Genomic DNA, 21,928 nt, shown 5'->3' on the forward strand with positions numbered 1-21,928 from the left:
GAAAGCAAATTAAAAATACAGAAAAGCAAAAATGTTTAATCCCTGCTGTACCCCACCAGCCACTTTCAATTTTTCAATTTATGTAGATTTTTTTATTTTTCAAAAAAAAGTGAATAGGGGGCATGATGTTTGGTAACCTCTTTTGCTTAGTATGAGATCACAGTGTCTGTAAATCTCCTGCAATATTATTTGTAACGGCCACATTTTACATTAAGGGCATGCTGTATTATTTTCTCTCGTGCTAGTGCACAAGTAGAGAACCTCAGATGCAGATATTTGAGGTCATCCTACTCTTTAGGTCTTGGCACATCAACCTTGGCACCATGGTCATTTAGTTTTTCCCTACACTCCCATCCACCCCCCTCCCCCACCCTGTATGTAGGCAACCATGTTAATGATTTATCTTTCTGTAATCTTAAAAAATATAGGTGGTATTGTTTTGTATGCATGTATTTTTATAACTTATAAAAATGCTAATATGTCGTTTGGGGTTCGTTTTTGTCCATCAAGCTCTTTGTGTTGGTTTGCAAACTGGCCCTCACACGGGACAAACGGAGACTGAAGGAAGAGGCAGCCACTCCAGAGTGACAGGTGGCAGGTTTAATAAGCAAGGGAACTTAGATACAAGGCTTGTCTTGGGCGGCCACAAGACAAGGAGTTCCCTACACCCAGCTGCCAGGATCTTAAAAGTTTATGTGGAGGCTTTAACGGGGAAAGGGTGAGCGTTGTCATGTACATCGTGCAGATGGTCTCAGCAACACCCTGCTCTCTCAAGTCTGCATTTGAAAATGACTCCCGTCGTGAAAGCACCACCCATACAAGGACAGGGGAGGAGAAGAGGAGACACCAATTGCCCAGGTCCAGCTTTTGGGTCAGCCTGCGATCATGTCCTCTTCTCCACCTCCTCCAACACTGTATGTTGAAGAGTCAACTATGTCGCTGTAGCTGTATCTAATCCATTGTTTCTGGCTACTATATGACACTCTGTGGGGTGCGTCTTCCACATTTTACTTGCCCATTTTCCTAGTGAGGAAAACTCAGACTACTTTGAACTTCCCCCTCCATAAATAATGCTGCCCCAAATACTGTGAATATGTGAAATTTTCTTGGAATGCCTAGAGCAGAATTGATGGGTCATGTATTTAACTGGTATTTGCCACGTGGTCCTAGAATGGCTGTACCTATCAGTCTACACCCATCAGCAGTGCACGTGGCTCCTATACCCCACATCCCACCTGCACTATTATCCAGCTTCCTCTTTTTGCCAGACTAATATATATAAAACTTTATCTCATTTTTAACTTGTATTTCTTCAATTCCTGGTAGAATCAGCAAGTTTAGAATGTTATTATCCCACCCAAGAACATAGTATGCCATCCCCAACTGTATTTAATCATTTGTCTGTTGTTGGATATTTAGGTTGTTTCCAAGGACAGGAGAAAGAGAAAAAGGGAGACCCACTCAAGCTGGTTAGGAAGCCCGTGGACCAACAGGAATGGAGATGGATGCTCAGGTGGCCCCCTGTCCTCTGCTTCCTCTGCAGGATCTGGTACCCAGTCTTGAACAGATGTTTAGCAGATATGATCTAAAGACAGTGGGGGGTGGCGAGTGGTGGATGTTCAGTGAAGTGTACTGTTTGATCTTTCATGAGCAATAATGGATTTTCCAAACAAAATTTAAAAACAGTAATTAGTTCTCTCCTTTTTCAAGACACAAAATATTCAATAAGTGATTTCATGTTGTCAACAGCTGGGCTGGAGTGGGAGCTGGTGGGGACAGGTAGGGGCAGGTGGGAGGGCAGAGTGGTTGAGGAGCAGGTCCTGTGACATGGCAATTGTGGCAGAGGAGACCGACCAGTGGCTTGGCTAGATGTCTCACCCTTGGGTGTGAAGGCTCCTTAAAACTTTTTTCCCATTTTGTCAGGAAATTTCCTCTTAAAGGCTATGGAGGAATTCTTCAGCTTGTTTGGCTCATGGAGTCTAACACATGTTTCTGCTGTTGGTTGATAAAGTTAGGAATAGGAAAAGGATTTTTCATGAAATCATTTGGCTGAGAGTCCAAGGCCAACCCTGGTCTAACAGAATCCCAGTATCTAGGGGCAAGGCACAGGAATCTGTTTTACAAAGAATTCCCCCAGATGATTCTGGTGGTAAACCAGTATCCAGGAGCTCTGGGAGCTACACTGGGCAGGCCGACTGCTTTGCAGCCTTCAGACTAACTCCCGCCATATTGGGCATTCGAGCTCCTAATGTATGCGGCAACCGATTCTAGCTCAACACTCAGACTCCCCCTAGTCATGACTTGCTTAGAACTAAGCACGTCTCCTCTTGCTGTAATTTAAGTTAATTTTCCCTTTGGCATTCAGAGCAGATAGAAAACAATGTCAGACACCCCTCTTGCATCCTATACTCATATATAAAAACTTTACAAAGACATCGACTTCATACTTTTGTAAATTTCAAAACTGCAAGTGACACTTACTGGGAAGTTAGGCAAGTAGGAAATAAAATGACCATTTTGTGTCCTGAAATCTTACATAGATACATAGATAATGCCTGTATTTGGGTCTGTGCTGTGTTCAGTTAGCAGGGATGGCTTCTGGCACAGGGGAAAGATGTAATTTGCTCCCAGATTGTGGGAGTTGCAGCTCATGCAAGGAGTCCTCTGTGATGGAGGCCAGTGGGCTTTTATGGACTTCAATGCTGTTTGCTTCAGTACACTTTGAAATGCAGGGTCAGCTCACTGAGCTACAACATGCAATAATAACACATTTTTATAGGAGTAGCTTGTCAGAGCTGCCACCACATGTGATACATAAAACCAATAAACACACCACGCCTGCAGATTCTCTCCTCGTAACCAGGATAAAGCAATAAAATTGACAGCAGCCATCAAAAATCTCCCTTTCTGACTGTGTAGGGTCAATTTACTGTTGCTTAAAACAGAGGCGCTGTCACAAAGCCCTAGATCAGTGCTCAGTTACGGAGCAGCCCGTGGGTGGGGCCTGGTGCCTGACAGCAGCATGGGCCATGACATGCTGCCAGGGCTTGCGCCCCTCTAGTCTAGTGAGATACAGTCATCAGAGACACTCTACAGAATGTTTTCATTTTACTGTGAGTTACACATTAAGTATTATGGTGGACAGTGTGATTGTGGATTGATAAGTTAGCAATTAGTATTTTCTATCTGTTGGTTAAATCCTTAAGGCAGGAAGGAGCTTAAGTTTGCTAGGAACCACGGGGAACTCAGTGAGTTGGTGCTGTCATATTGGATTCTTAGAGCGTGGACTTCCATACACTCTGATAAGAAGGGAGGAAAGAAGGAAGCACACAGTGAGAAAAGGAAAGAAGGAAGGGAAGAAACAGCAAAGAGAGAAAAAGGGAAGAGAAGCAAAGAGAAAAGCAGGGGGAGCAGACAGCATGGTTTTGGCATCATCATTGTCACCACCAGGAATATTTCCCTAAGTGCCCAGAGCTGACCCTCTAAGTTGCTGCAAGCAAATGAACAAAATCAGCAAAATAACTGTGTGTCCTGCTCCATTCCTGCCTGAGTTCCCAAAGGTGAAGCTTCCTGCACAAGAGTGGGCCAGGTGTGTGGTGAGGCAGAGGGAGGTGCTGTCTCTAAGTTGGGAGGGCTGGCTGCCTGCCTTCAGGTCCTTAGAGGCCTTTCCAGGGGCCTTTTCTGGAGCAGCAGTTAGGAAGCTTCCTGGAGGAGCAGCTGCTCAGCATGGAGAGCCTGGACAAGGCAGCCAGGCCCACTTCTGTGTTAGGTCCCTCCTGGCCCCAAGACTCAACAAGAAAAGAAAGGCCTTGGTTACTGCCAGACTCAAGGCTAATAACAACCCAGCAGTGGCTCAGACTGGCCTTCTCAGAACGATGCCCACCATCCTAGGCCCCAGGAAGGAATAAAGGTGGCTGAAGAAGTGTGTCCCGCTGTCCTTTTATTTCCAGGTACTCTCTTTCTCATTTAACACACATCCTTAAATGACTGCCTTGCCAATGCTCCCTCAGGGAAGCCGAGGAAAACTGCCTTCCCAGGCACCTGTTTTCCCAAAGGCTGGTATTCAAGATAAGTAAAGCATTCACTGTGTGATGTTTCATGTCATCAGCAGAGCAGGGCTCTACTTGGCCCCTCTCACCAGGCCCAGGCCTCCTAGGGCTCAGAGGATTTTGATACCCATTCATCTCTGCCACCTCTCTGGGCTTTGAAGGAAGGAAGTCTTTGAGCCCAGGAGTTAGGAGTTAGCTGAAAATGGGGGAACAAGGTGTAAGATCTGGAACACTTGTCCCTGCTTCCAGAAATAAAAGAGACAGGAGATGGACACTTTGGAGTGAAACTGAGATAATGTGCCTGCTAATAGGCACTCGGTAAACTGGGGCCTGGTATGTAGCCGGGAACCCCCACTTCTCACCAGTCCTTAGGGTGGGGACAGGGTAGGTGAGTGAGGCACCCACCTTGGGCACCAAATTTAAGGGGGCACCCAAAAACTCAGTAGCAAAGATAAAAAATATTTTAATGCAACATTATAAAAAATCAAAACCGAGGTAGAATATCCACCATGAACAAAATACCAAAATGTTAGAGGCATGACTAGTCATCTCCTTTTTGCCTCAGGCTCTGATATGGTTCAGCGTGGCACTGTTATGCAGCCTGTTTAAAAATGTTGATATGCATCATGGATTTTTTTTTTTTTTGCACTAATATAAAGTTTTAAAAATAATGGTTTGCCTTCATGACCGAGTTTTTGGTTCCCCCTTAAATTTCGCACCCAGAATGGGTGCCTCACTCCCCTCACTCTAGCCTGGGCTTGAGTTCATACCCAGGCACTTCTGAGAAAACCTGGACTCCTATGTAGTATACACCAAAAATCCCAAGACTTGCAAAGCATTTGCAGAAAGGTTTATGGCTTTCCATCACTATTCCCTTGTCTTTAGTAATTTTCCTAGGGGTACAGAGGTAAAGCTGAGTTGGTCCCCAAGTTTCCATTCTGTCCAGCTATTATTATGCCCTTGACCTAAGGGCTAATCAGTTCTGATTAGATGTTGATCAAGTTTTATTTTGATATCCAATCAGAATTTTATAGCTATAAGCTACTATCTCTGGCCTAAAACTGGTTGTAGAACTTAATCCAGGACTTAAAATGCAACACCTGAGTACAAGAGCTCAGCTCTCTTGCCCACCAATGCAGACTTCAGAATATCAAGCCTTTGTGCTTTGGGAAGAAGGCCTAAGGCATAACACTGCCAGCGTCTCTGTTCTCTTTCTCTCTCTGTGTTTAATGGTTCTGTCCCCTCTCCGTCGCAGGCACAATTTTTGCTGATACTCCCAGCTTCTCACTAAGCCAGCTGATGGTGCGCCCCGCAGGGAGTGCACAGGGGTGCTCTCTTTCTTCTGCTAGTTTTCATTGTGACGTTGAGGCGGGAAGCCCCATAAAAAGATCAGCAGGACCCGTAGGCAGGGCCGCTGCTCTCCTCCCAGCACCGTCCAGTTCCCTGGCCCAGAGGCTCTATCTCATTCTTTGCCTCTAAAGCGGCTAACTTACACCTAAAATTCTATTGGTTCCCTGACTCATTTCTGATTGGTTATTTCCTTCACTCCTGATTGGTTATTACTCTCACTTCTGATTGGTCCACTTCCCTAACTTCTGATTGGTCCATTTGTAGTATTTTATTTGCATGGAGCTCACTCCTGATTGGTTATTTCTCTCATTCCTGATTGGTCCATTCCCCTCACTCCTGATTGGTTATTTCTCTCTCTCCTGATTGGTCTATTTCTACAAAGCTTCTTCCTGGTTGGTCAACTTCTGTTATACTTTATTTGCATATGATGTTGCAAAGTGTAAAACCGGCAGCTTATAAAAGGCCTGTGAAACCTACAAATGCTGTCCAGAGCTTTAAGTGGTAACTCCTCTGGGCTTGGTGGCGTAATAAACCTGAGTTCTCTAACTTTCTGAGTGCTGCTTGGGCTCTCACTGAGCTGTAACACATTTTTGTGCAACATTCTGAGATTCCAACCACACCGGCCCCTTGAGCTGCAGGGATGGCAGAGCAACTGTCTGGAAGTCGGGAGCTCTGAAAGCGAACGAGGAGGCTCGCCACCCGACAGTATTCCGGGTCCTTCTTTGCGGAGGCGATTCAGTCTGAGCTGTAACACCAAGCTGTAACACATTTTTCCGCAGTAACGTGCTATCTCAATTGCTATCCCAGGTGAAAGGCTTTTGAGAGCTGGCCTGGGAACCAAACCACCATTTATCTCATGGTTCCTGTGGGAAAGAAGCTTGTAAGGACCAGACATTCAAGTGAGAAGAGCATCTGGCCCACAGCCCACCTATAAGTTAGGATCTGAAACAGAGTAAGAACATCAGGTAGGTAGAAAGAACCTCCCTGGTTCTGAAGTGAGGGCGGCCAGTGTAACAAAACTCCTAAACCTTAGGGGAGGGACAGCCTGGCAGGGGTGGGTGGTTTTTTCTTGTTGTTTTTGTCTTTCGGAGCTATTTGTACCTTAGCAGCAGCAGCATTGTAGAAACCTTAGAGACTTAAGGATTAAAGAGGTTAATGAAATGAATTTGATGGCAAGGTTCATTTCTCAGTCTTTTTTACATTCATTGTGTTTTCCCTTTTTTCTTTAAAATAAGTGTTGGTACTTTATCCCCAACTTATTTCCCAAGTGACTACTGAGAGCAAAGACCTGAGCACAGTTCCCCAGCTGTGGGACAGGGAGCTGGGGAGCTGGGGAGCTGGGGTCCTCAGCCCGGCCAAGTGGTGGGAGTTGATGGTGTCCTTTTAGGGTCAGGGTGGGAGGTGACTCTCCTTTGAAAGATGCCCATGAGTGGAAGGGATGGCCTCCTGATGGGTTACTCTCCTGACCTTTCCCTGGCAGGGGTCCTCCTCAGCTTCTGCTCACCTTCCATGTGAGGAAATGGCTGTGTGTCTCTCATGGCTGCATCTGGCCCTCTGACCCTACTTAGTTTACCTTCCCTGGAGATTCATTAGCGCAGGGACTCAGAAAAGCACAGTGAAACCTTGCCCGGCTCCAGGAAGCCGTCTGAAAAGTCTAATCACTAACAGACAACAGTTCCTCTATTGAGGGCAATTTTGCTAAACATTTATTTGCCATCTCTAGAAACTTTCAGCACTAAATGTGCTGGTATTTCCACCTAAGAATAGACTTACCTGAAAAAATGAGCAGAATTATAAGCAAGAATACAAATACCATAAGAAAGAAAATGCCCACTCTTGTAATCCCACAGGACAGTTTGACATCAGACAGCTTAACTCCCCTTAAAAATGGAGGGCTTGCGCACATGGTCTCCCCTGAGCCCTCAAGTTTTTGCAAGTTTTCTTGGTACCACGTTATGAAATGAATATTTGAGCAAGTGCAGTCCAGGGGATTGTGACCTAAATTAATGGTGCTCTGCTGAGACAAGATGAGGAGGAGACGGGGTGGGATGATGTGAATGTTATTGGCGGCCAGATTAAGGTAGGTCCCCTTAAGATGGCTAAGAGCGTCAATGCAATCACCTGTCAGGCGGTTGTGACTTAAGTCTAAGTGGCTCATTTTCCCAAGATTGTGGAATGCTTGCTGGTCTATGGAGAGGAGATCACAGGAGGATAAAATTAGAGTCTCCAAGCTGCCCACTGGCTGAAGTAGGTTGGTCTTTGAGAGGCTCCCATCTTGAAAGTTGTTCCCATGTAAATTCAGATGCCGGAGATCCAGCAGGCCTGCTAGAAGGTGCTCATTGCTGGTATCAAGGAGGCAGTTAGAGAGATTCAGAACCTGCAGGAGATGGAGGTTTTGGAAAGGACTTTGTGGAGCACTAACATGCAGATGGGTAAATGCCAAATCCAGGAGTTCCAGCCGAGGGCATTCTTTGAACGCCTGATCCTGGAGACCAAGGGGCTCATTGTAGCTCAGATTTAAGTGTTGCAGTTGGGACAGGTTTTGGAGTTGCAGGTTGCAACAGTCAGGAGCCTCAATATCACTATGGCTTAAATCAAGTTTCCGAAGATTTTCTAGTTTTTCCAAACACCTAGTACCGAGGTCAAGTTTCCTCGTGTTGCCTTTGATATAGAGGTCTGTAAGGGATGGGAAACTGGCAGCACTGATCTGACACAATTGCTCAAAACTGTTTGCACTGAGAATTAATTTCCTGAGAGAGCTCATACCCTCTAGCCCAGAAGGTAACTCTCGCAAGTGAGTTGCCGTCAGGTCCAACTCCCGGAGTCCAGTGAAGCACTGAAACGTGGAAGGTGAAAAGCCAGAGAAATGGTGCTTCTGTAGATTGATGCTCTCAACAGACATTTCACAGAGTCCCTCAAGCATGGCTGAAGTGAGGTCTTGGTCATCAGTGTCCTCAAATGTCCCCAGCCAAAGAGACTGAATAGTAGAGTTCTGTAGACCTTTTAATATGACAGATAAGTCTAGAGTCCCTCCAAATTTCAAACTTTGAAAGATTTTTGAATTGAAAGCCCCAGGCTCAATGCCTTTAATGTCATTGCCATTGAAATTAAGGTTAGTGACCTGTTCCAAAGCATTTATGTCTTTACTAGAGATGTAGTGTATAGCATTATTCTGAAAATCCATGACTTTCAGATTCTGTGTTGGAAAGTTTTCTGGGAGATTAATGGAGGAAATATGATTGCTTCCAAGATGCAAACTCTCCAAGTTTCCCAGATTGTGCACTGGGATAAACTCAAGATTGGATATTCCTGTTTGGGTTAAGAAAAGATGCTTCAGTGACATAGGCCCATTCAGTGATGTTTCTGCCATGAATATGAGGGGATTTCCAGTTAACACGATGGTGTTCAGTTGATGGTGGTTTTGAAAAGTATCTTCATGTACCCAGTTAATATGACACCTTAAAAAGATAATAGTATTTGATAACAACTAATTAGGAAAAAGAAAAACTATCACAGTGACCTATATTAAAAAGCCATCTTTTGTGTACAGTAAAACCAGTATACATTATTATTCCAAGTGAAAGATAAAAAGCTTTCGTTAGTACCTGTAGATGGGGTTCTGAATTAATGACTAGCCTCAGATGTGAACCCTTTGATTTAGAATTTTTTCCAGATATTATAGGTTGAACTCTCACAGGTTTGTGTATAAGATAATTAGTGGTTTGTAGGCAAAATCAAACTATAATTTACTATTATAAGTAATATAAACTATGTCATATATAATGCACAGTATATAACATATGATGTGTAAATAAGAATCTTTGCCATCCTAGACAAGTCACAACTTTTCTCAAGCTCTGTTTTTTCACCTATAAAGTATAGCAACCATGATTACTTTGTAAATGGTTATGATTCAAATGATACATAAGAAAATGCTCCAGTGAAATATGGAACCCTAGAGGTTCAGAGAAACCCATCCTGGTGTTGCAGATAAAAATACTGGATTACACACATAGAGCCACATACACACATACACACACAGAGCTCCCCTGGAGGTTAATAAGGGAATTGCTTAGAAGTGCATTGTCAAAAGGAAGCTTGAATCCATAGAACCAAGCAATCTCTGGAGCTAGTTTTGTCATATCTGCCAATCCTTCCTGGCCTAGAGATTGGGTTTTAATAAGCCACATGGACCAGTGCAGGAGACAATGGTTGGGAATAGCATCAGAGGTCTTATCAAAAACCTGCAAACAACAGAGACCCTCAGGGGATCCTTTCAATGGGTGACTTAAAAAAAAAAGAAAACTTACAGAGAGACTTTGAAGATATGTGTTTGTCTTGGCCTTGGCTCTGGGTAGAAGAACAACAAAACAACAAGAAAAATCTCCTATGAGATTCCCTAAGCGTAAACTTCCACCTATGAGGATTGTAGCCTGAATTTATGCTACCTCTGTGGACCACCCAAAAGAAACCCCGGTGAAAAATTTAGCTTAAAGTGGTGCCAGAATGGTAGTGACTTCAGGTAACTGGCAGAAGTAAATAGAAACCTTTTCTGGAGTGATCTACTTACTTAAGCAATTTTTCTTTTTTACAAGGAAAACTTCCAAATTTACATAAAAGTAAAGAGAATAGTATAATGAACGTTCATGTACCTATCGCCCAGGTGCAACAGTTCTCACAATTTTGCCACACATGCTGCTTTGAATCATCTAATCCCACTTACCTCTCCTGAGTTATTTTAAGTCAAATCCTAGACATCCATATGTATGTCAGTGTGCATTTCCAAAAAATATATAGGCTTGTTTTCTGTAGTCATGATGCCATTGTCACACACAATAATGTTAATAATTTATTGGTATTATCTAGTTTCAGGAAAATTTTTTAAACAAAAATTTACACAAAGTTCCACAAGATAAATGAGCTCAAAATAAAAATTCACTAAACATATAAGGAAAACACATTAGCCAAAATGAGGAAAAGAAAAAAAAAAAGTTCCACCAGAATCAGATTAAAAAAGGCAACAGATGCCAGAATTATCAGATTTGTCTGATAATGTATATATGCTATATAAAAAAATATATGATATAACTGATATATATTATCAGAATACATAATAAATATACTTATGTCAAACATGTTTAATATGTTTAAGGGAAACAATAAGAACCAAAAGTATAATAAAGGAAAAAATATTAAAATGGATCTAATATTTGTGTAAAATTTTAAAGAATCATTGAAACTTCTTGAAATGAAAAAAGTTAATAATTGAAATGGTTTATACAGATTAGAGATGGCTGAGGAGGATATTAACTGGTTAGAAGTAAATAGGAAAAAATTAATTAGAATGTAGTCCAAAAAACCAAAGAGATGGAAAACAAGAAAGAGATAAAACATATAAAGGACAGATTAGAAAATGCAATATAAGTTTAACCATAGATCCAAAGGAGATACAAATGGAAGCAAATTGAAGTTCAGATGGATAATGGCTAGAATATTTCAGAATTGATGAAAGACACCAATCTCAGAGTCAGGGAGCCTGACAATCTACACAGTGCATCACTGTGATATTAACAGAATTCCACGGACAAAGAGAAGCTATTGAAAACTTCAGGAGAAGAAAAGACAGATCACCAATATGTGAACAATGATTAGACAGATAGATGACCACCCAACAGCAAAGATGGAAGACTGAAAGGATAGTTTGGAAGGACCGGATTAAAAATAACTGTCAGCCTGGAGCCATATGCCAGAAAATGCTATCTTTCAAGAATCAAAGTGAAATAAAGATATTTTCAGGGGGGGAAAAAAAAACTGAGGGAGTTGATTACTAACAGACACTCACCAAAGAAATGTCTAAGGAGGTGCTTTAGGAAAAAGAAAAATGATTCCAGACAGGAAGGTCTAAAAAGCAAGACGGAAGGATGGGATAGAAAGGGCACAGAAAGCAAGCTGGGAAAGCTAAAGGAACAATGGCCGGGTCAAGTAGTAAAAGCAGTGTCTCTGTTGTGACCAGATAGAAGGCGGGGAGGGGAGCAGTGGAGGAAGGTTTTAGAAAGTACAAGGTCCTATTTTTATCACTTTTTGAAAATAGCGGAAGAGGAAACTTAAGAGTCTTCAGCTAGAAAAGCTCAGCACTTCTTAAAAATGTGGTCAAACTCATTTCATCTGAAAATGAGAAATGGCAAGAGAGGGAAAGTCAGTTTCTTTGGGGCAAACTAGGTAGGTAGCAGAATGACCTGAAAGGGCAAGGCTCACTCTCAGTTGTGTCTAACTGAGTCTTGGCTGGGGAGGTGGCCGGGGGTCATTTGGGGGACTCTGGACTGGCAGTCAGGAGAGCAGAGTCCCAGTTTCCTTCCTTCATGACCTTCAACTCACAAAATCTGCTGGAGCCTCTGTTAGGAGGAGATTTTGTGGCAGCATTCACCCTGGCTACCTCCCAGTGGGGGTTACACAGACAAAGTGGCTCTATGGAGGTGAATGCTTTCCTGCCCTGCAGAAGCTTAAGTTGAAGGACCAGAGCAGAAGAAATAGAGATGCTGCAAGGGGTGCAGACCTCATCCACATGCAGCACCCTATCCCCCCTTACATATGGTCATGCATGCGTGCATACACACACACACACACACACACCCTGCCTTTCCCTTTTGCTCTCTTCCCTTATTTTCTTGTGATACTTCTGCCCACTGATTAACAAGCACTAGTTCAGCATTTAGAATACTAAGTCTGCCTCTAAAACCAAGTAATGAAACTCTTTTCCCAATTTTGGGGGGGAAAAATAGATGATACATATTTCTCCTGTAAAGTTTTCCTAAAATGCCACATCCATTAATATTCAACTATGCTAAAATGTAGTATGATGTGGCATCTGATTTAGTACAAGATTTATTTTCAATTTTGTTACTGATATTCTATAGAATTTCTTAAGCAGCACTGCCAACACAGTCCAGTTTGAGAACAATCCACTTTCCTCTCCGTTGACTGGCACTTATTTAAATTATATTTTACCTGCCTAAAAATATTTAATGGGAAAGGGTAAACATGCAGAAAAAGCAGGTTGTCCCTGTGGCCCAAAAGAAAGTGCTGGAAACAATTTGAGTGCAAGTCGTGTTTTCACTTAAGTAAAACATCAAGCACACACAAAGATTTAGGATACATACCTGGTCAAATCCAAAAAGATAAGATTTATGAGTCTGCTGAAGGTTGTATTTTGAACTGTAGGTAAGAAATTAAAGCCAAATTCCAAAAATTCTGTTGTATTTGGTAGAGTGTCAGGAATTTCTTTGAGACCTAAATTTTCACAGTTATATGTTCTGCTGGCTTCTTTCTGATGAGAGAAAAAACATAAATTTATATCAAAGAGTAATTTGATTGGCTAACTATCAAAATTACATGTTTTATTCTTTGAGCAGCAATCCCACTTCTAGGAATCTTTACCAATCTAGGAATCTTTACCAAATATAAAACTGGGAAAACACAAAATGACTTATGCATAGCACTATTCATTTTAGTAGTTTTTGAAATAACAAAAGATTGACAATAACCAGATTATCTATCCATATAGGACTAGTTGAACAAAATGTGGTACATTCACAAAATGGAACCCTCCGCAGCTGAAAAAGGAGTAAATCCCATCTCCACACACTGCTATGGAGTGATATGCAGGTTTATTCTGAGGTGAAAAAAGCAAGGTGCAGAATGTCTATTACTGTATATAGTATACAGTACGTAAGAAAGGTACGTGTGTGTTTTCTTATATTTGGAAAAAGAAACTGGGGAAAAACTCCGAACTGGTTATATTTAGGGAAAGGAAGGAGCCAGAGAGAAGGATAGGGATGGAAATAAGACTTCTCTGAATGTACTTTGTTTTACAGTTTTGATTTTGGTTGCATGGAAATGTTTTCCTTCACTTCAAAACAAATAAATCAACTCTAGATTAGCTTCAACAAAAGAAGACAATCAGATAGTACACACTTTCTGATGTGATGCCGTATAATGTACATAGCACTACCTGTGAGGTATTGCCAAAAAAAAAAAAAAAAAAGATTAACCTTGAATCCAATCAAGAAAAAAAAAAAGAATGTAAACAAGATTAGCTCACAAAACAAGGCATGCACCCACAGTGAATCCAATAAGTATGATGTGGGCTGATTTTCTTTCATGTCTCCAAACTGCTATATCACTATCTAACCTGTGATTACACTTGGGAAAACTGATTAAGTTTTAAAATTCTTATACCTAAAAAAAAAAAAAAGACTTTGGGCCTAACTTTCAGTCTACCTGTGAAGGTAGCAGTCAGCCAAACGCAGAAGGTGGGACAGTCTATGGAATAACAGACTTTGTTTTGTCAACATGTGAATGATGTTGGTAGAAGTGGAGAATGAGGGGGTGGGACAAGAGAGGAGCTGCTCTTATAAAGAGAGAGAGGTATACAAGCTACCGAAGAGACATGAGCAACAGATAATAGAGTAGCCCTTGTTTAGATTTTAATTCAAATAAAGCGTTTGGGAAAAGACATTTTATAGACCATCAGGGAATTTTAAACGAGGACAGAATATTAGAGAATATTAAGGAATTGTGAATTTTGTCAATAATAGTGACCTCGCAATAATGTAAGAGAAATGATCTTGTTTTGAGTTGCATTTTGAAGTAGTTAGAGGCAAAATGACACAGTGCTCGGGATTTGCTTTAAAATACTCTGGCAAAAGGAGAGGGAGTGGAGAGATGAAACTGGTAGGCAAAATGTTGGTGATTATTGAATGTGGGATGATATACACAAGATTCCTTGTAACTAACTGCTTTTGTGTATATTTAGAAATGTTCTTAATACAATGTTAGGAAAAAACAAAAAGAAAAAAAAAACTAGCAGTGTGGCCCAGACCTTAGGTCACAAGGTCTTGTGATCTTGAAGCCTGACTCAGTTTTGGATCTCTGGAAATGCAGGCTGTGGATACCAGACCCACCATTTGGGCACAGCCCTGCACATAAATTCAGAGGAATTTATCATCCTGGGTCCCAGGAAAGTCACGTATTCTGGTATCTGCCAAACACTGTTTGCAAGATTCCCTAACTCAAGTTATAGATCTTGGACTAATTAGGTAAAAACAGAAAGGGGCTAGGTAGAAGCCTATAGAATTGTGGGCTCATAATTCATCTGGATGATGCCTTAGGATAAAGGATAGTGGGGTGAATATGAAGGCCTGATGAGGTATATTTTGCATGGGGAGACTCCTAGGATAGACAGAAATAATCTCCAAGAAAAGTACACTTGAGACACAAAGAAGACTGACACCCCAGAGCCATGGGCTACTTCTCAGATCATCTCAGGCTCCATGTGATTTCACCCAGCCTCTCAGGCCTTCTTTTCTCCTGGCCACACAGTGGTCTCACTAGAGGCTCCACTGAGACTGCAGGGTCTAGGAAAGACCAGCCCCATCAAACACTAAATCAGTAGCTTTCCTCATGCTAAGTTGCAAACAGGTCTCATTAGCTGAAAACGGAAGACCACACACATCTGCCTTTGCTCTGAAGTGTGACATTTTGAGAGGTGTCGCCATCTGAATTGCTTTTTGCTTTTTCCACTCCAACTTCTGCTTAGCTTGGCACTTTTTTGTAGCTACAGTGAACATGCTCATTTACAGGAAATCACTGGTTTTCTTCTATATTGTGACAGTATTAGGAAAGTCACTAATGAAAATGTCATACTTACATTTTCTTGTAATTCATCCTTTGTTTCATAGACCCAAAGTCCTCAGGGCACTGCCACAAATCCACATAATGTCCTTGACATGCACATTTTGCATTTAAAACTTTTACTTAACTGACTGGTAGGGGAAAACAGTTGCTGTTGGGCCCCTCTTCGGTGCCCACGAACATGGAAGACCCAGAGGCAAAATGTATGTGTAGCTGCTAAGGTACAGATTAGTTTGAGGAGACATTTTTCTTTTTTGGTCTCCATTGATTTAAGAAATGTCATACACATGTGGAGAAAGGGGGCCTTTCCTCAATTTGTCTCACTCTGTTCTGGCCCTACAGGAACAGGCTCAACATTGACAGTTCCCTCCTTTGCCAGAATATGAAAATGCCCATGACATCTAAATTACTTCTCTTGTGTGCTTTACTAAGTAAGCACTTTATTACATTAATGTGATTCCCAAAGTTGGAAGGGAGCAGGAGCTCTCCTGAGTCAGTGACCTGAGGGAGCGCCTAGCAAATGGAAAGGCAGGGAAATGAAGTAGCTCAGTTTCAACTCAGTGAAAACCCCGGGAACCAGTGCATAACCCTCCCTAGGGGTGCTGAGAAGTCCACCGTGAGCCTGGGTCACAACATTCGATAATCTCCAGTTAGCTAATCTGCAGTGAACTCTCTGCCCTTGATTCCTAAAGAAAGAGGCAAATGACAAGAATCGGAGCTCATAAGAAAATTTGAAAACCACATGCATTTCAGAGACTGTCCTGGGCTGGTCTCCTTTGGCACTCACACTCCTGTGTAATTGTTGCATTTAGTTTCCAGGTCTCTTTAGTCTTCTTTCATCTGAGCTGATTCTTCAGCCTCTCATTACCTTTCCTGACATTAATTTACTTTTTTCAGAATCCAGGCTCAGAGTTTGCAGAATATCCATCATTTGGCGTTTGTATGTTTCCTCATGATTTGATTAAGGTTATACGTTTTGTGCAGCACCATATCAGGGAGATGGTGTCTTTCTCGCTGTCAGGATTCACAGTAAAACTTTCTGAGGGCAAGTTCTGATAGCATAGCACAGCGTTCCCGGACAGCAGAATGGTAATGTAACGGAGCTGGAGAGGGTGGTGTAGAAGAGGACTGCTGGGTCCCAACTGTGTGACTGCTGCTATTGGCACAGGGCTGGGCTGGCAGCCAAAACTATGTGTTTAGTTGCTTTTCCAGGCAGAAACCCACCACCACTTTCGCAGCCCCTGTGGTTTCTCTGAGCCCCACGTGATCACTTCCTATAGCCCCAGGTTTCTTCACTAGACCTCAGTCTGAGGTCAGTTTCCTGAGTCACTTTCTCACTCTTCTGCTTTGGCTGGTTCCATCCCAGGCAGGACCCTTCTGGATGAGAACTTACGCAGCCAGCAGGCGTGAGGCAAAGCCACACGGTATTCCCAATAGCTGCCCCAGGCCCACCCCCATTCTAAGTCGTGGGCATTTGCTCAGAACCTGTGGTGCCCTGGGACCTGTGCCAGTCCCTTTGTCTCCAGCTCCAGCTCCGAGCTGTGCCTTTCTACAGAGCAGGACTCCCAAGTGCTGCATCTGTGTCTGCAATCCCTCTTCCCTCCAGGTATTCATTTGCATTTTTTCAATCAGGATCTGATTTTGCTCCTTTCTGCTGTCTCTAACTCTCTGCCATCCCACAGTATTTTCTCTCCTCACAAGGGTTGAAATCATTTTCTAATTTAGAACCCTGTGAGTTTAACGCAAGTGCTGATTCCCACCTGTTCTGATGTCTCCTCTGCACTTGGCTCACATAGCAACCAGCTCCCCCAAGCACAAGGAGTCTGGTACACTGAACCCCAACCCTCCCTCATTAATTACTCTTCTATCCAGAGCTAGCAATTTGACTGAGCCAAGTCCCAGAGTAACAATTACTCTCTGAAAATAAAACGCTCCCAAGAGATCACAGCTCTAAAACTTTGTTTCAATCTCACTCCTCCAAGCAAAGGGCATTCCAATTATATACGGTTCATTTTCTGTGTGTCTTGAGGCAAATGGCTGGGGTTCAAATCCCAGCTCTCAACCACGGACCTGTGTTCTCTGAGCCTCATTTTTTGCCTAACTGTAGATTGAGGATAATAACCCCTCTTGCCAGGCCAGCTCTGAGAATTCTGAGATAAGGTACGTCAAGCACTCACAAGATAAATTAGCATTGCACTGGGTCTTCACAGCATCCCTGTCATTGTCTCAAGCTATTGGGAAGCCCTTGTATCCATGAACTCGGAGTTTTCTTAAACAGAGTTCTACTAAGTACTCTCTCCTACTGAGGCCTGAAGGACTGTCTCCTACCATGGTTTTGAGAAGAGAGGATAGCCAAGTTGAGCTCATTTGAAATGAGGAGGCCTGCCTACACGTCCAAGTAATTATTCAAGAATACATCTAAAATGTTACCAGAATCCAATCACAGAACGCTGAATTCCAGCTACACTTTGCATATTTGTCAGCCTCCAAAAACTTGGTCAAAGGTCTAATTTTGTTACTTATGTTACACACACACACTTAATAATTAATAATGAAAGGTTCTATGTGGAGTGTTTATGGGTGTTAATTGTAAGACTTCTAATATATTTTAGAATTTGTCTAAGTTTGAAATGTTTTTCAAACAAAAAGGTTTATTAACAAAATTTATCCTGACTCATACCTCACAGCATATGCAAAAAGCAATTCCAGATGGACTATGAATTTAAATGTGAAATCTAGAAATGAACATAAAGACAAAACAATAAAACTTCCAGAATAAAACATATGATAATATCTTCATGGCCTTGGGGTAGGCAAACATTTCTTAAACAGAACAGAAAGGCACCAAAAGTAAAGGAACAATGATAAATTAAGCTGCATTAAAATTAAGGACTTCAATTCCTTTAAAAAAATATTGTTAGAAGAGTGAAAAGGCAAGCCATGGGGTAGGAGGAGATATTTGCAACCTAATAAAGGACTTGTATCCAGAATACATAAAGCACCACTACAAATCAAAAAAAAAAAAAAAAAGACAGACAAACCAAGAGAAGATGGCAAAGGACTTGAAAAGGCACTTCACATACACAGACACATGAAAAGATACACAAATGACCAAGAAAATTACGAAAATGTACTCAATTTAATTATTAATCAGGAAAAAAAAAATTAAATCCCAGTGAAATATCCCTACCCATCTATCAGAATGGCTTGTGTTCAACAAAAAATAGCAAATGTATATGAGGCTGTGGGCCAATCAGAACTCATACACATGGCTGATGAGAAGAGATAGGTCCCGAAACTTTGAAAAACTGTTTTGCAATATCTACTAAAGTTACAGGTCTATATACCCTATGAGCAAATAAATCTACTCAGATAAACACCTAATAAATGTTTGTTCATTTGTTTACTAAAGACATAGATAAGAATGTCCAAAGCAATAGCATTCATAATAGCCAAAAAATTGAAAACAGTGCAAATGTCCACTAACAACAGAATGGATAAATCAACAGTTTTTCACTAATACAACAGAATACCATTCCATGATGAAAATGAACACATGATCGCTGCACATGACGTCATTGATAAATTTCATGAGTCTGATATTGAGCGAAAGAAGCCAGACACAAAAGAATACATGCTGTATGTTCCCATGTATATGAAATTCAAACGGAGGCAAAATTAATTGAGGGTGATAGAAGTTCGAGTACTGGGTGCTCGTGGGGGCTCGTGACCAGGAGGAGACATGAGAGGGCTTCTGAGGTGCTGAGAATGTTCTGTTTCTCAGTCCATATGCTGCTTACATGGATGTGGTCACTTAGAACTCACTGAACTCTATGCTTAGGATTGGTGAACTTTTCTGTGTGTCTGTTTTACTTCAATAAAAAGTTTACTGAACTCAAAACAAGGAAAACAAAACAGAAACCTTGTTTTCAGGGTAGGGCCTGATAAGCTCGTGGTAGTTACATGAACGTATGTTCAGTATGTGGTTAATTTTACTTAAACTGGGGGAGGGGAGAATGAATGAGGAAAGGAAAGCAAGGGGAAGGGGTGGGAAAACTGGGGTGATTTTTCACCTGAAAAAGGGCCAAGCCCTTAAATCAGAAGCTTTCTCTCCCACCACTTTGACTTTATCCTTCTTGCCTGAAGCCCAGAATTTCTTTACCTTCAGGAACAAGTTTATCTCCCAGTTCCCTCCCTACTATTCACATAGAAGTGATAGCTCGATAAACAGCTGTCATGAACTCAAACACAATGGAAGATGTAAAGGAAAATAAAGATCCAATATTAATTAAATTGTTCTTAAGGCATTTAAAATCAGAGTCGTTTCAGAGGGCGGGCTGCAGGGAGGGTATTATATTGGAGGGTTTCAGTCTCACTTGACTTCTCCAGAAAGGAAATCTCTCACTGTAGCATACATAGGCCAGACCTGGGGTTCCTGGGACACTTGGCACTACTCCTGCCACCTGAATAGCATGGAAGTCCTCTGAACAGGCAGCAAAAGGGCTAGGGTGCTCTCCATGCCTCTTCCTCCTTCCCTCTGCTAAAGCAGGAACCATTTGCGAAAAAAGAACTGGTAACTCTGGGGCCTGGTGCCCTCAGTAGGAAGCTAGACTAGTCCAGTATTTCCAGGGCTTTCCAAAGTCTCCCAGGAATAAGGGCACTCGTGGACTTTGGAAGGGATGTACAGACTTTGCTGCAATGCAGGGATTTAAGACATGAACTGGTAGACTTGAGAGTAGGGTGTTTAAAACAGATTGCTTCCCAATAAGTTGGAATTTAATGGTAATATTATTCCATTTGAGGATGTTGCCAGAAGGTGGATGGCATAACATACCTCATAACTGAGGGGGTGGTGTCTCCACTCCTACCCTCTTACATGTCAGCTCCAGGCCTGTGTGAAATTGATTTTTCACCCTGAATGATGAGGATACCGCCTTCTGGGGCTGATGAAAACCTTTCATTTGCCCACTTCTGTTGTGGGCTGACTTGTGTCCCCCTAAAATTCATTCGCTGAAGTCTTAGCCACAGGACCTCAGAATGAGAGTTTGTTTGGAGATAGGGTCTTCAAAGAGGTAATTAAGCTAAAATGAGGTCATTAGGGGGGCCCTAATCCAATATGACTGGTGTCTTTATAAGAAGAATAAATTTAGACACAGATATGTACAAAGGGGAGAGAATGTGAAGACACAGGGAGAAGAAGAAGGCCATTAACAAGCCAAGGAGGAAGGCCTCAGAAGAAGCTAAACTTGCCAACCCCTTGATCTTGAACTTCCAGCCCTCAGAATTGTATGAAAATAAGTTTCTGTTGTTGAAGCTGCCTAGTTTGTGGTACTTTGTTATAGCAGCCTAAGCAAATGAACATAACTTTCCAGCCATCATTTCCCCTGGATATTGTGCCTCTTCTCGGTCTGAGTGTGCATCCTGATTCCAACTGAATACAAGGTTCTGTTGCTTTCTGCTTCTAGGCCTTATTTCAGCCCTGGCTTTGATTCTTGCTCTTATCTGGCAGGTCCTTGCCCCACTCTCCCTTATTCTCCCAACCCTTGTTCCTAAGCACTGCCTTTCTCCATCATGTTACTCCTGCCTCTTTTTCATCATTCATCCCCAACCTAGGAACGCAACCTACCCAGCCACCAAGACTGATGGTCCTTCCTGTCCATAGCTCTTGTTCGATAGGCCACATGGTACTGGACACCTGTTGGGATCAGAGGTAGCGGGAGGAAGATGGCAAGGAAAGTAGCCCATTTCCTTTCTCTCTCTCGCCACCCTCTCCAAGAACTTCCCACAGGTTGATAAATACTGTTGTGGTCCAAAACAGAAAGTGCGACTTGGCTCTATTCTCAGATGTTACTCCTGTGGGTTAGTGAAACAGATGGAGGGCTGTCCAATTCAAGGAGAAAGCCAGATTTGTTCAGAGTGCTTTTTATATGCTCTAAAACCTGGCACAGATGGTCTTTACTAATCTCCATCCTGAATGCCAGGAAACTGGAGGACTCTTTGGGGAAGTGGCCATGTGCTGGGAGGTTGGACAAATAGCTCCTGCACACTAGGAAGCAGGTTTGGAGGTCTGCTCTTTGCCCTGGGACCCGTTGACATCTTATGTCCTTACTGGGATGATTTGGGGGGAATTTGCCTAGGAAAACAGCTCTCACTTCTTTCTACTAAGAATCTTTGAGATCATCACCCCAGCTGAGCACTTTGGTTTCTCTTTCACAGTAAAGAAAAACTTCTACACACCTCGTTGCCCTTTGAAAGACAGTGGATATTGGAATGCCAAGGCTCAGATGGGGCTGCATGCTGAATCTTAACATTTCCAGGCAGTTTAATCTGGACAAAGACAAATAGTTCGGACTCACCTCAGTGCACATTGGATCTAAGAAGGTGATGACTTTACAGTTGGCAGAAAACAGCACCGCCAGCAGGAAGCAGCCGGCACAGGGAGCCATTGCAGGACCAGTGCAGCCCAGCTTGGTAGGTTAGTTAATGCCAGAGCTAAGAAATCCAGTCAAGCTATGATGGCCTCAGTAATTTGGCAGCCAGAGAGGTGCACAGGAGAATGATCTGGGAACAAAAACTGCTGCTGACTGCTCAGCGTTGGGTGGCCCTGTGCTACAAAAAAAGGGAAGTCCCTTTTGCATAGTACCCATTCTTGCTCAAAATAGCTGCGGACCCAGCCCCAGAATGGCCCAATGCATTTCCTGGTAAACACGAATCAGTTATGCAGCCCACTTGGGCTGGTCACATGGACTCTCCGGGTGATGGTTCCCAGTCACTCTGGACAAACTCTTAAAGTTTGTCCAGATCCAACAGCCGCCGGTCCCTTTGCACGAGAACGGCTC

General features: G+C 42.5%; 1 protein-coding gene across 2 annotated transcripts; it reads right to left on the minus strand.

The window, feature by feature from the left end:
- Positions 1–7,082: 7,082 nt before the first annotated feature.
- CD180 (CD180 molecule) lies at positions 7,083–21,693 on the minus strand. Of its 2 annotated transcripts, none has more exons than XM_006183912.2 (3): positions 21,446–21,693; positions 12,557–12,723; positions 7,083–8,857 (listed from the first exon to the last, which is right to left on the minus strand). In XM_006183912.2, the coding sequence occupies exons 1-3, from the start codon at positions 21,533–21,535 to the stop codon at positions 7,135–7,137; spliced, it is 1,980 nt and encodes a 659-aa protein (XP_006183974.1). In that variant the 5' UTR covers positions 21,536–21,693; the 3' UTR covers positions 7,083–7,134. The 2 variants fall into 2 exon arrangements, with proteins under 2 accessions (XP_006183974.1, XP_032329409.1); XM_032473518.1 differs by lacking the exon at positions 21,446–21,693 and adding an exon at positions 20,716–20,859.
- Between the last annotated feature and the right edge of the window lie 235 nt (positions 21,694–21,928).

The sequence above is a fragment of the Camelus ferus genome, chromosome 3 (genome assembly GCF_009834535.1).
Source record: "Camelus ferus isolate YT-003-E chromosome 3, BCGSAC_Cfer_1.0, whole genome shotgun sequence".
Lineage (NCBI taxonomy): Eukaryota > Metazoa > Chordata > Mammalia > Artiodactyla > Camelidae > Camelus > Camelus ferus.